Source organism: Brachypodium distachyon, chromosome 5 (assembly GCF_000005505.3).
Source record: "Brachypodium distachyon strain Bd21 chromosome 5, Brachypodium_distachyon_v3.0, whole genome shotgun sequence".
Lineage (NCBI taxonomy): Eukaryota > Viridiplantae > Streptophyta > Magnoliopsida > Poales > Poaceae > Brachypodium > Brachypodium distachyon.
Genome location: NC_016135.3, coordinates 8708353 through 8721761, shown reverse-complemented (window position 1 = coordinate 8721761; position 13409 = coordinate 8708353). Strand labels below are relative to the sequence as shown.

The window sequence follows — 13409 nt, the reverse complement described above, 5'->3', positions numbered from 1 at the left end:
CGCCAATTCTCTATTACTGCTCGCTTCTCCCAGGCTGGCTGTGACCCCTGGTGCCTTACGACCGTGTATGGGCCTCATGACGATGGCCGCAAACAAGATTTCCTTGATGAGCTTTGTTCCATTCATGCTAGTATGTCGGGCCCTTGGTGCGTCGTTGGTGATTTCAATCTGATCACACACCCCAGGGACAAGAACAACGATAACGTTTCCCGCTGCTGGCTGCTGCGCTTTCGCCAGGCACTGAACTCTTCATGTCTTCGGGAAGCTGATCTTATTGGTCGCCGCTTCACCTGGTCCAATGAACAATCCCCCCCTACCCTGGTCAGGTTGGATCGTGCCTTCGGCAATGCGGAGTGGTGGTTACGCTTCCCGGCAGCCAAGCTTTTACCTCAGTCTTCCGACATGTCCGACCATTGCCCCTTACTCTTGGTCAATGCTGGTCTCCTCAAGACTCCTCGCCGGTTCCGCTTCGAAATCCACTGGCAGTTCTCGCCGGTTTCCAGGAGGTCGTCGCCCAGTCTTGGGCACAACCTGTTGAACGCAGGGATCCCATCTCGGCTTTCAACACCCGTCTTCGCCGTGTGGGCAAGGCTCTCTCTACTTGGAGCAACGTCTATATTGGAAACCTTCAACTCCAATTCTCCGCTGCCCAGGAAATTGTTCTGCACCTCGATTCTGCGCAAGACTTTCATGCTCTTTCGCCGAAGGAAGCGTCGTTACGAGCAGGCCTGAAATCTCGTATCCTTGGCCTTGCGGTTCTCCTTCGTATCAAGCAGAAACAAAGCGCTCGCGTCAATTGGCTCAAGGCTGGTGATGCAAACACTAAATTCTTCCATCTTAAAGCCAATGGCCGCTCGAAGAAAAATGCCATTCACTCCTTGGTTGCCGATTCTGGTGAGATCGTTACAGACCAGTCCCGTCTGCTCTCATGTGCTCATCAACAATTTGCAAACATTCTCGGGGCGCCTAGCGAGTCTTCCTCTAGCTTTCTCTGGGATGGCCTGCAGCTTCCTTCGGCCAACCTTTCTGCCCTGGACGCCCCTTTCACGCTGCAGGAGATTAAGGACGCTATTTGGGACATGCCTATGGACAAGGCGTCGGGACCAGATGGTTTTCTGGGTAGTTTTTACCGGTCCTGCTGGGAAATCATCAAAATGGACATCTTCCTCGCCTTTGATCACATTTTCTCCCTACGGGGCAGGTCCCTTCACCAGGTCAATGACGCCCTTATGGTGCTTATTCCTATAAAGTCACAGCCGGAGCGGATCTCGGATTTTAGGCCCATCAGCTTGATCCATAGCCTCATGAAGACCTTCATGAAGCTGCTGGCACGGAGGCTGGCCCCTCGCCTTGATGATCTCGTTGGTTCATGTCAGAGTGCATTTGTCAAAGGTCGTTCCATTCAAGATAACTTCCTTCACGTTCAAAACCTTGCCCGTCGCTTCCACAAGACACGCACTCCTGCCATCCTGAAGTTGGATATTGCCAAAGCCTTTGATACCATCTCCTGGGTCTACCTTCTTGACATGCTCAAGGCTCGTGGTTTCAGCGATCGGTGGCGCGACTGGATCGCTTTGATCTTACTCTCCTCCTCTTCGATGGTGCTCGTCAACGGCTTCCCTTCGGAGAGGATCTGGCACCGCCGGGGGCTGCGACAGGGCGATCCATTGTCCCCCTTCCTTTTCATTCTGGCCATGGATCCGCTTCACCGCATGTTTGACCTTGCGACTCAGGCTGGGCTCCTCTCGCCACTGCGAGGTCGTACCCCTCGGGCTCGCTGCTCCTTCTATGTGGACGATGTTGCTCTTTTTATCAACCCCTCCTTGGCCGACGCGCATATGACTAGCCTGCTGCTGGGCACCTTTGGAGATATTTCCAGGCTACGCACTAATTTCCTCAAGAGTTCGGCTCTGCCTATATGATGTGACGGCCTTGACCTTGCTGGCATTTTGTCACCTCTTGGCATCCCTATTCACTCTCTGCCGTGCACCTACCTGGGGATGCCTCTGGCCTTACGCTCCCTTAGGAAGATGGATTTTGTTGGGCTCATGGCTAAGTTTGGCAGTAAACTCTCCGCTTCGAAGGGCAAACTCCTCTCGCTTGGCGGCCATCTGGTTCCGCTGAAGGCTGTCCTAGGTGCTCTGCCTATCTATATGATGTCTGTCCACCGCTTCCCAGTTTGGCTCATCAGGTGGATCAATGCTCGGTGCCGGGTGTGGCTCTGGAAGGGTGAGGCTTCCTGCCACGGTGGCCGTTGCAGAATCTCTTGGAATGCGATCTGTCGTCCTACTTCCCTTGGTGGACTTGGTGTGCTTGACCTTGAAAAATTTGGACGTGCCCTCCGGCTCCGTTGGCTATGGAAGCTATGGTCAGCTCCCTCTCCCAGTCCCTCGGATCTCTCTGCCCCTTGCTCGCCTAAGGATCGCCTTCTTTTCTCGGCGGCTATGGTGGTGACCTTGGGCAATGGGAGGCGCGCCTCCTTCTGGTTTGATAGCTGGCTCTCTGGAGTTGCTAGCTGGCTCCTGGACCTGGCCCACGGGCTTTCCGTGGAGATGTGCCTAGAGCTGGCCCATCTGGCGGCCCTCCTCGATGGCATCACCGTATGCCCTGGGGTGGAGGATTCAATCGCCTGGCGTTTCTCCCAGTCCGGTTCCTATTCGTCGAAGTCTGCCTACACCGTTCAGTTCATGGGGGCAATCAAAGTGCCTCTTCTCAGCTCTATTTGGAAGATTTGGGCGCCTTTGAAGTGCCGTTTCTTCATCTGGACGGCTATACAAGGTCGCATCCTCACGGCAGACGTTCTCCTCCGTCGGGGCTGGGAAAACAACTACTTCTGTCCCCTCTGCGTTCGGAACCTCGAGACGGCTGAACACTTGCTTCGTGATTGCTCCTGGTCGCAGCAGGTTTGGCGGAAGCTTGCTTCTCAATTCGCAATCCCTTCCTTTGACCCGAGCTCCTGGGATGATCGCGGTTCTACTCCGGAGTGGTGCAGATCCTTATCGTCCTCGACGTCCTGCTCCTCTTGGGCAAAATGCGCTCGCTCCTTGGCCACGCTTGCCTGCTGGGAAATTTGGAAGGAGCGTAATCGTCGAACCTTTGATGACGCTCGCATGACCCTTGATGGCCTGCTCGTCAGGATTGGTGACGAGGCCTTGCATTGGAAGCTTGCTGGTGGCCTTATCCCCTTTGACCCCGGTTAAGTGTTTGTTGTTGTTTGCTTTGGGTCTGCCTTGGCAGCCGGTTTTGGGTTTTCTTTGGTTTTTTCCGAGAGTCTAGACGCATGGCTTCCAGGCTTTGTCTCTTCTTTTGTACTTGGCCATCAGCCTTTCTTCTATAATGAAATCCTAGCGGTTCTCCTGCTAGCTTTCAAAAAAAAAAATGACAACACTAACACCTGGCGCCTTTTGCCATCTTCAACACAAATACACCCAAATTCATACAAGACACACCCTAAATTCTGCAGTTTCTGCATGCATCTGCACCCAAAAGCCTGAAACCTCCTCTCTCGTTTTTTCTTCTCTTTCCGTTCCTTTTTCCCATGTGGGCCCTAACACTCCTCTGCACGCCCCAGTTGCGCAGAGAGAAGTCATGTAGTGATGATTGTTAGTTTGGAGCTGCTGCTGCTGTTCAGGGAAAAGAAGAGGGGAGGAGTAGTACGGTGGCTGGCGTATGTACAGAAGGGGCAGGCACATTTATGGTTCAACCTTCATGTGATTTACTGTCGTCTGCTGGCCTGCATTCATTGACACCAAACAGGAAACCTCAACAAAACATGGACAAAACCCAGAATCAGTCAATTGCAGAACCGGTGAACGGTCTGATTTTTCACTTGCCGTAGAAAGCATGGGGATCTTGGCTGTGGCTGCTGCTGCTGGCTCCCCCCATCTGAACCATGCTCTGCAGGTCATGCTCCCAGCTGAAGGTGCCTTGTAGCTCTAGCCCATGGTGTGCAACGGCGGAGCCCATGGCAAACGAGTCGGCGGGTGAACTGGCGTAGGAGAAGGCGCCGGCTGGTTCGTCAGACGCGTAGGCCGGCATTGTAACCTGGTTCATCTGAAAATAGTTTTGCGCAAGGACAACGTTATATGATATTGATCTCGCATATGGAAATTGACGGCCGAGACCGAGAAATCGGTCCATTCATCGCTCGATCCCAGCCGTCTGATTGAGCAGTAGTGTCCTATGAACTAACATCTTTTGATGGCTTGTACTGCCCGTCCAAGTCCAACTGAGGATTCATCGTCGACAACTTCATGGAGAGGAACTGTAGCATGCAAGTATAGCTCAAATTAACTAATTTTCTTTCAGAAATGCATTTCTGTTTAGGGCCAAGTTCCCGAAGAAGTTTGATGATCAATCAATTGCTGTTTAATTACCTCGACCTGACGCTGCAGCGACTGGACGTAGTTGATGATCTCGTCGAGCATGAGAGCCTTGCCGGTGATCTGTCCACCGCACATTTGCATGTGAGGAATCAATGATTTACTAACTAAGCAACACAAATATAAAATTTAAACAAATGAAAACCAAACAAAAATTTGACTGCCGTCCCCAATAATTGGGGACTAAAGTAATCTTAGGCGCCACCTAAACCACCACCATCCTCTCAATTTAATTACCTAATCGGTTGATTGATTAACAAGTCATCGTTCAAGAAAGGCAGGACAGGAACACCTCGCACAACTGATTAATACTACAACTACTTCTGGTGCATGCACTAAAATTGGACCACATGAGATGGGGGGCTATATAGGATATACTAGCTCCCTTTATTACTGCTTCCAAAGTCCAGAATTCACCATATATAGGATATACTAGCTCACTTTGTTCTTACTTTCGGTGGAGGAGTAGCTCTCCTAGCTAGCATCAAAAAGTCCAACTGCTAGCTAGGTACTATCAAATATTAAACTCGAATAGATATTTTTATTACTGCTTCTTCAGTACTGTAATTAGCTAACAAGTGGTAGCTGACAAGAACATCAAGTAATAGCACATTCGTTTCTGCAAAGGTATTTTACACATTGGCACAGTCGCCGAAACACTGTCATTATCTGAATACACATCTTGATATGCTAACCCTAAAGCTAGTTTAATTATGAGAATTTTGACTTGCAAGAGAAATTGCTGCTGCCGCGTTGTGTTCATACCTTATTGCAGCCTGGCACCAGGGACTGCAGCAGCTTCATCCTCTCACTGATCCTCTTCCTCCTCACCTACCAACCAAGAAGAAGCAAAGGGTTCACACTTGCTAGAGCAAATTGAATAGCAGCAACCAGTACTACCATCAAGGTAAAACTAATGGCTAGTAGCAGTAGTACTAAAAAGGGAGGTTAATTCGCCAACAATTACGCCCTAGTGATTAGTTAATTACAGTGGCGTGCATTTGGATTTGGGAACTAATGAATGGATGAGTAGCTAGGCCGGGTGAGGTAGCGTACCCTCTCCGCGAGGCTGTGGCTATCGGTTGCTTGTCCCCTCCTTGCCCTCACATGGATGTAGTCCTTCACCGGCTCCGGCTTCTCCTCCTCCAGCTCCACCTTAGCCGGCACGGCGGCGTTTTCGTCGCTGCTGCCGCCGTCGGTGACCCTTGGCCGCTTCGGGATCGCATTGGTCACCGCCGTCTGAAATTTGTGCCAGGAATTTGACATCACTACTAACGGATTTGGAATTGGTGCCAATGAGATCAGTGAGACGAGAGCAACTGTCCCGTGCACTTACCGCGGGGAGAGGAGGAGAGGGCTCTGCTTTCGCCTTGCACTTAGCCGGGGCCTTGCGCTTCCGCGCTGCTCCCTTCGTCGTGGCCGGCGGGTCCGGCATCGCGGACGTGTTGGGGCTCGCCTCTGCCTCGGCGTACTCCAATGCCGTCGCGGGGGCGCCAAGCGACTTGCTGCTGGAGACCCGTGACAGCCTGCCGGTCTCGAGTGCCCGGAAAGCCGCGGGCGGCAGGGGAGGCCCGCGGGGAGGGGAGCTGAGCGGGGTGCTGTAGCAAGAGTTGTTGGCGCTGGCCCCGTTGCAGATGCCGCCGAGCCGGCCGATCAGGTCGCCAATGGCGACGTCGTCCTCGCCGCCGTGGGCGAAGAAGGCGCTGGCCGGAGACGAGACCAGGGAGCTGAGCGCGGAGTCGAAGTGCGCGGTGGTGGTGGCGGCCGAGGAGTCCGCGGCCCCCGGGAGCTGCTGGTCGGCCCACGGCAGCCCGAATGCCATGGCCGCGGCGTCGAGTCCTGATGACCTGCTGGGCGGTGCCTGCGCGTATGAGGCGCCGAGGAACGGCGCGGAGAGGCCGGAGGAGAAGTAGTCGCCGGGGAAGAAGTGGTCGTTGGCCATTGGAGACAGCTCGGAGCGTGCGGTGGTGCGTCTGCTATGTACTGTCTGTCTTGGTCGGGTGAGAGGAGAAGAGAGGAATGGGGAGGAGGAGGAGGTATAGTAGTTGACCGTTATATATGAATGAAAAACGGGAGGGAAGTAACCGTATTGGTGGGTGCGGTGATGCCCGAGGTTTTATTTCCGGAGGGAGTCACTTATAACTTAATTCGTGGATTGCAGGAAGTATATCCATCCAAGCCTTTGGACTAATCATCACCTATTAAGGGTGTGTTCGGAAACAATCCAGTTTCTACCTTTCAGGAATTCAGTGCGGAGCAGGACTAAATCCACGAAGCTAAGATCCGCTCCCGTCGCCTCTCCTCATTGTCCGACTCATCCTGCTCCTCCGAGACCCTGCCGTCACTCCTTACCCCCTGCAGGGCGGGGAGGAAACGGGAGCGGAGAGAGACCGGCAAGGGCAGGGGAAAGAGAGTGAAGGACTGACCGGGGAGAAAGAAGAAAGAGGCAGGGGTTTTTGCAAAAGGAAGTCCACCTTCTCACCTGACATGTGGGTCCAAGTAGCCACGTCTGCAGCAGAGACGCGCCTGAGCCACATTAGGACCTGTAGTGGACCACTTATGAAACAATTGGAACTCAAACGTGCAGTTTCAAAGAATTAGGACTAACTTGGCACCTTTGCAAAAAAAAAGGTCCTTCTATGCATTTTACTCTTATTAATTCATCGTGGGGTAAATCTGGATGGGCATGTGTTTGGCCAAATTAGACGGTGCTAACTAGAAAGATGGAGTCTAAACTGTTTTCGCCGCTGTTTCACCGAGATACCTATTCTATTTCCAGTTATATTTCCTCGGGTGAAACTATTTTCCTCTTTGCAAAATTTCAGCGCCATATTTCAATTTACGAAGCGGACAGAAGATTTACATTTTCAGTCATATTTTTAGGTATGGGGTTTCGAGCTAAGAAGATTTTTTTTTGGGGGGGGGGGGGGGGAGGGGTCATTTTCTATTTTAAGGTTAAATCGAGTCACGATTTCAATATTTACAAGCTAAATGTCATTTCTCAATTTTTTAAACAAAACCGTTTTGTGTTCCTTTCTGTTTTGAAAAATTCTAGCATAAGAACTTACCACAACAGCACAGGCCTCCAGACCCGTGCCACTATATTGTGGTTTTGATGTTGTTTGGTCCCTTGTTGTGGCGAATAATGACACAAATTGAGACGGACGGGGTGTTTTTCGCACTAGGAATGGGTTCTTGGGGCCGCCGAGGGCTAAAACCCTTGCTAGCTGGCAGATGTCCCCGGCGCAAGTATCATATCACCTCTCTCTTGCACTTTCGTCCTTGCTTTGTGTAAAAGGATCAACCCGGAGGTGTTATATATGTTTGAAATGCAAGAGTTTATATGTTGGTGCAACTCTCTTTAACCTAGCAATGTGTGATTAATTCCGGCTGAATCTGCACATGGGCCACTTGGGCCGAAACCAAAACAAGCCAAATCTATCTGTTTCCTAACAATAATCATTTATATATTTTGAAATTTGATTTTGGTTATCATTTAGATAGATAATATATACTCCCTCCGTTCCAAAATAAGTGACCTGGATTTGTCTAAGAATTTATACAAATCTAAGTCACTTATTTTGGGACAGATAGAGTAATATATATTGCGTGCCATAAAAATTATACAATTCAACTCGTATTTGGAAAAGACTGTAGTGGTGTAATTATATCATGTAGTCCAAATATTATAAGCCTGACAGATGGTCAAAGTTAAATTTAGAAACATATGCTCCTTAACTGGAGGAGGACTGAGATCGAGATTTCGCAGAAACCGTGACGCCTATCTGGTAGAGGTGCAGCATGGTGACCCTTAGGGTACTCTCCGACCCTCTTTAGTTCAAACAAATGAACTAGTTTTTTAAAAAGTTGTATCATTTGAAAACTTTAGTTCATTTGGTTGAACTAAAGAGGGTCAACGGGTACCCTGGTCACAAAGTTTCAGCTCTAATACCGGGTATCACGCACGTTGTGCACACCTTACCATTCGCGCTCCAAACGCAAACAGTGATCAGAGCTGGTCGTTTAGGGGGGGTGGCCTGGTTAGTTGGGTGCTACCGGCCAAACAGTGAGTTTAATAAAGGTTTTGGCTGCACTGCAGAGGGCCAGATGGATCAGATTGGAGTAGAGACGATGGGCAGCTGTAAATAAATGCCAGTACGCACGGCCGAAATCTACCGTCTGTTGGACTTGGATCTCCGAATATTCAAATCGGCGGCCAGTCTCAGCTATACTAGCAGTTATCGAGAGTCGACCGCCACGACAAGGAGGGGAAGCGGCGACGGCTGCAATTGGTGCCCAGGTCTGGACGGTGCCATCGCTGACACCCCCTCCGCCCCTGTCGGCTGCGGCTGCAAAAGCAAAAGAAAAGCATGGCCGGATAGCCCGGTCGAAGCTCACGAGGAACAGTACGCTATAAAATTTCTTCATTTAGCGCATGAGCAAACTGAACAACTACGTATGTTGTGGAATCATATGTTGTGGAGTATCTTTGTTTGTTCTTGCGCAAGTGTACTGTGTGAACCATAACCTTCAGAGTGCACTTCCACGGGTGACACGCACACCGATCGAAAATGTCCGGCCACGAGTTGGACTGGCGCGACGAACATTTTTACACGATATCATTTCATTTTGGCAACCTAGCCTGGCGAAAGCCATCGAGTTCTGCACCAAGTTTCGAACCAGAGTGCCCGATAGACGGATCCAATTGAATTTTCTTCCTTGCTGGACCAGCGGCAAGAGGCCGGCTCGGCCATTCGGGGATATCGGATCTTGCATCGCGTGCATTTCGGTCGTGTTCCGTGGAGTGGATATCGGATCATACGTCCGACTCACAGCAGAGGGTCCAGAAACACATCTTGTAGCTGAAATGGTGCCGGTTTCAGACTTTCAGCGCCATAATATACGAAAGTTACAAATTCTATATGCACCGGCAAGAGCGCCACCAGGTCCGAGCGCTGATGTTTCTGTAGCCTTCGCAAAGGCGCATTTTCGTTTTTGTAGAACACGCTTTTATAAATGTAGCGTCTTTGTTTCCGTCGCTTTAAGTGGAGTAATTTTTTACGCTCTGTCACCAACCTCATATGTGACCTCTCTTCGCTTGGAATCTGCGTAACTTTTTTGCCTGGATTGAGCTATCTTAAGCCTGTCTCGAATCAGCCTGACTTTCTTTTCGGCATCTTTTATCATGTCAGGTCCGAATAGGCTACGATCTCCTACTCCATCCCATATCAACGGTGTCCTGCATTTCTTGCCATACAAAGCTTTGAATGGTGCCATTCCGATACTCGCTTGAAAACTGTTGTTGTATGAGAACTCAGCATATGGTAGATGATATGGGGTGGCCCGATCTTCTCAGAGAGCAACGTGGATAACTTGTATAATTTTACAAATCTTCCGGCTGTTCACCCGTCGCCGCACGACGAACTTGCAACCCAATGGAAATTCGCAACACCACACACTTGCGCAGTAGTCCACCGACCACAAGCGGTTTCGCAATCTTCCAATTCCCAGCGGAACGACAGATTACGTTCGAACTTTCAGTAAATAACAAACATCCTATCGAAACGAATATGGTGTATATGATTCCAGATGAATGCTTCTCGCAATCAACAAGAGTCTCAAAAATAGCTAAAACGTGGTCTAACCCTAACCCTACGCGTACCCTTGTATATATAGGCGAGGGGCAGCCAAACACACAAACGGACTCAGAGTCAAATTAGGTTCGACTTAAACACATACAACCAATCCGAATAGGACTTGGCTTAAATTAGGACTCGCAGGTCCGGGCGCCCCTTAGACGTGTCGAACTCGTAGGCTGTCCTGGTGTGCTTCGTACTCGTACTCAACTTGTGGTGGGCAGATCATTCTTGTCGTTGGCTGCCCCTTGCTCACAAGTTGCTCTTCTAGCATTTTGTATCCTCCATCTTCATTTGTGGTGCGCCTGCCTCCCTCTCCTCCCTCGCGCATATCTTGATGTTGGATAACAGCACTTGATGATCCTCGCACGCGGCCTCCTCTCCTCCATGCTCCACGGTTGCCTCAGCCTCAAACACACAAAGATACAAAGACTTAGGCAGTATAAAATTCTCATCAATATAAACATTAGGTGCAGTTAGGAGTGAGTTCACCTGTTGTTCTAATAACTTGGCACGTGCTCATGTAATTGGTCCAATGCGTTGATCATTGGGTTTATCTTGAACAGCAAGATCATCATTAGGCAAAGATGACAAAGGACTAGGGATGCCCTCATCATCCTCCCCCTCTTCAAAAGGCGTCGACCTCGACGGTCCAAGGTCTTCTCCATCATATGACGTCAAATCAGCAACGTTGAACGAATTACTCACGCCAAACTTATCGGTTGGAAGATCTATCTTGTAAGCATTATCATTGATCTTGGCAAGCACCTTGTATGGTCCATCTCCTCGTGGCAGCAACTTTGACTTACGTTGTTCAGGAAATCTATCCTTGCGAAAATGAACCCATACCAGATCGCCGGGCTGAAAGAGTACTTCTTTTCGCTTTGTATTGACACGTGCAGCATTGTACTTGCCCTTCTTCTCTATTGCTTCTTTAGTCTTCTCATGTATCTTCCGAACAAAATCAGCACGCTTGGACGCCTCCATATTCACACGCTCTGGACTTGGAAGTGGCAGCAAATCAAGTGGCGTAATGGGTTTAAAACCATAAACCACCTCAAACGGACAAAGCTGCGTTGTTAAATGTACCGCCCTGTTATATGCAAATTCCACATGCGGCAAACACTCCTCCCATGCACGCAAGTTCTTCTTGATCATTGATCGCAGCAACGTTGAAAGTGTGCGATTCACCACCTCCGTTTGGCCATCGGTTTGGGGATGACAAATAGTGCTGAACAGCAACTTCGTTCCTAGCTTCCCCCAAAGCGTCTTCCAAAAGTAGCTCATGAACTTCACGTCACGATCAGAAACAATCGTCCTTGTTACTCCATGCAATCTCACGATGTCCCTGAAAAACATATTAGCAATATGCGGTGCATCGTCGCTCTTGTGGCAGGAAATAAAATGCGCCATCTTAGAAAAAGAATCCACTTCCACAAATATAGAATCATGTCCTCTCCTGGTCCTAGGCAATCCCAACACAAAATCCATGCTAATATTTTCCCATGGAACACTAGGGGCAGGAAGAGGGGTATACAAACCGTGAGGCTTTAGCTTGGACTTAGCCTTATGACAAGTAATACACCTTTTGACAAACCTGTCCACATCACGCCTCATGTTTGGCCAATAAAAATTCTCATTAAGCATAAGCAAAGTCTTTTCACGTCCAAAGTGACCCATCAAGCCGCCGGCATGTGATTCCTGCAGCAATAACAAACGCACGGACGACTCGGGTACACAAAGTTTATTAGCTCGAAACAAAAACCCATCATGTATGTGAAACTTATCCCATCCTTTCCCATCCTTACAAAGATTATAAGGTGCAACAAAGTCACGATCAGAAGTATATAAATCACGTAAACTCTCCAATCCAGGAACTTTAACATCTAATTGATTCAAAAGCACAACTTTCCTAGAAAGAGCATCAGCAACCACGTTTTCCTTACCCTTTTTATGCTTAATAATGTAAGGAAAAGATTCAATAAATTCCACCCACTTAGCATGTCGCCGGTTCAATTTAGCTTGGCCTTTCAAATACTTTAAAGCCTCATGATCAGAATGTATAATGAACTCTTTAGGCCATAAATAATGTTGCCAAATCTCAAGAACACGAACAAGAGCATATAATTCTTTGTCATAAACAGGATAGTTCAATTGTGCACCATTCAATTTCTCACTAAAATATGCAATCGGACGACCCTCTTGCATCAAAACACCACCAATACCTATTCCACTAGCATCACATTCAATCTCAAATTGTTTAGCGAAATTAGGTAAAACAAGCAAAGGTGCAACAGTTAAACGATTCTTCAATTCATCAAAAGCATTATCTTGGGCTGGTCCCCAAACAAAATCAACACCCTTTTTAGTTAGTTCATTCAATGGGGCAGCAATGGTGCTGAAATCTTTCACAAAGCGTCTATAAAAACCAGTAAGACCATGAAAACTTCTAACTTGACTAACATTGACAGGAAGAGGCCAATTTTTAATTGCTTCAATTTTTGATTCATCAACCTCAACCCCATGGGCAGAAACAACATACCCCAAGAAAATGACCCTATCTTTGCAAAATGTGCACTTTTCCATGTTACCAAATAATTTAGCATCACGCAACACTTGCAAGACTTGTCTAATATGATCAACATGTTCAGATTTAGTGCGGCTGTAAATAAGTATATCATCAAAATACAGAACCACAAATTTGCCTATGAAATGCCTTAAAACATGATTCATTAAACGCATGAAAGTACTAGGTGCATTAGTTAACCCAAAAGACATGACTAACCACTCATATAAACCGAATTTAGTTTTAAAGGCTGTTTTCCACTCATCCCCTTCTTTCATCCTAATTTGATGGTATCCACTACGCAAATCAATTTTAGAGAATATCGCAGCACCACTCAACTCGTCTAACATATCTTCTAAACGCGGAATAGGATGACGATATCGAATAGTGATGTTATTAATCGCTCTACAATCTACACACATGCACCAAGTACCATCTTTCTTAGGCACTAAAATAACAGGAACAAGACAAGGACTTAAGCTTACGCGAATATAACCTTTGTCGAGAAGCGCTTGTACTTGTTTCTGAATTTCCTTCGTCTCATCGGGGTTTGTACGGTATGGTGGACGATTGGGCAGCGATGCTTCTGGAATCAAGTCAATTTGATGCTCAATCCCTCTCAATGGTGGCAAAACATGAGAAACACTAATAGGCAAGCGGGGTTATCTCGTTAGTAGAAAGAAGGACACCTTTGCACATAAGCACAAAAGGCTCCAAAGTAGGATCCTCGCTGAACTCTCTCAAATCTGATTTGGTGGCTAGCATTACTAAGGAATTCTCTTCCTCACCGTTCTGTTTACCACTCAAATTTGGCTTGTCGCTCGC

The 13409-nt window shown here is 48.3% G+C and overlaps 1 protein-coding gene across 2 annotated transcripts; it reads right to left on the bottom strand.

The window, feature by feature from the left end:
* Positions 1-3301: 3301 nt before the first annotated feature.
* Positions 3302-6419, bottom strand: LOC100833546 (transcription factor bHLH78). 2 transcript variants are annotated; one of them, XM_014895626.2, is made up of 7 exons: positions 5719-6419; positions 5439-5621; positions 5148-5213; positions 4377-4445; positions 4193-4264; positions 3834-4053; positions 3302-3733 (listed from the first exon to the last, which is right to left on the bottom strand). In XM_014895626.2, exons 1-7 carry the CDS (start codon positions 6322-6324, stop codon positions 3693-3695), a joined length of 1257 nt encoding a protein of 418 aa, XP_014751112.1. In that variant the 5' UTR covers positions 6325-6419; the 3' UTR covers positions 3302-3692. The 2 variants fall into 2 exon arrangements, with proteins under 2 accessions (XP_014751112.1, XP_003581118.1); XM_003581070.4 differs by having other exon boundaries at positions 3302-4053.
* Between the last annotated feature and the right edge of the window lie 6990 nt (positions 6420-13409).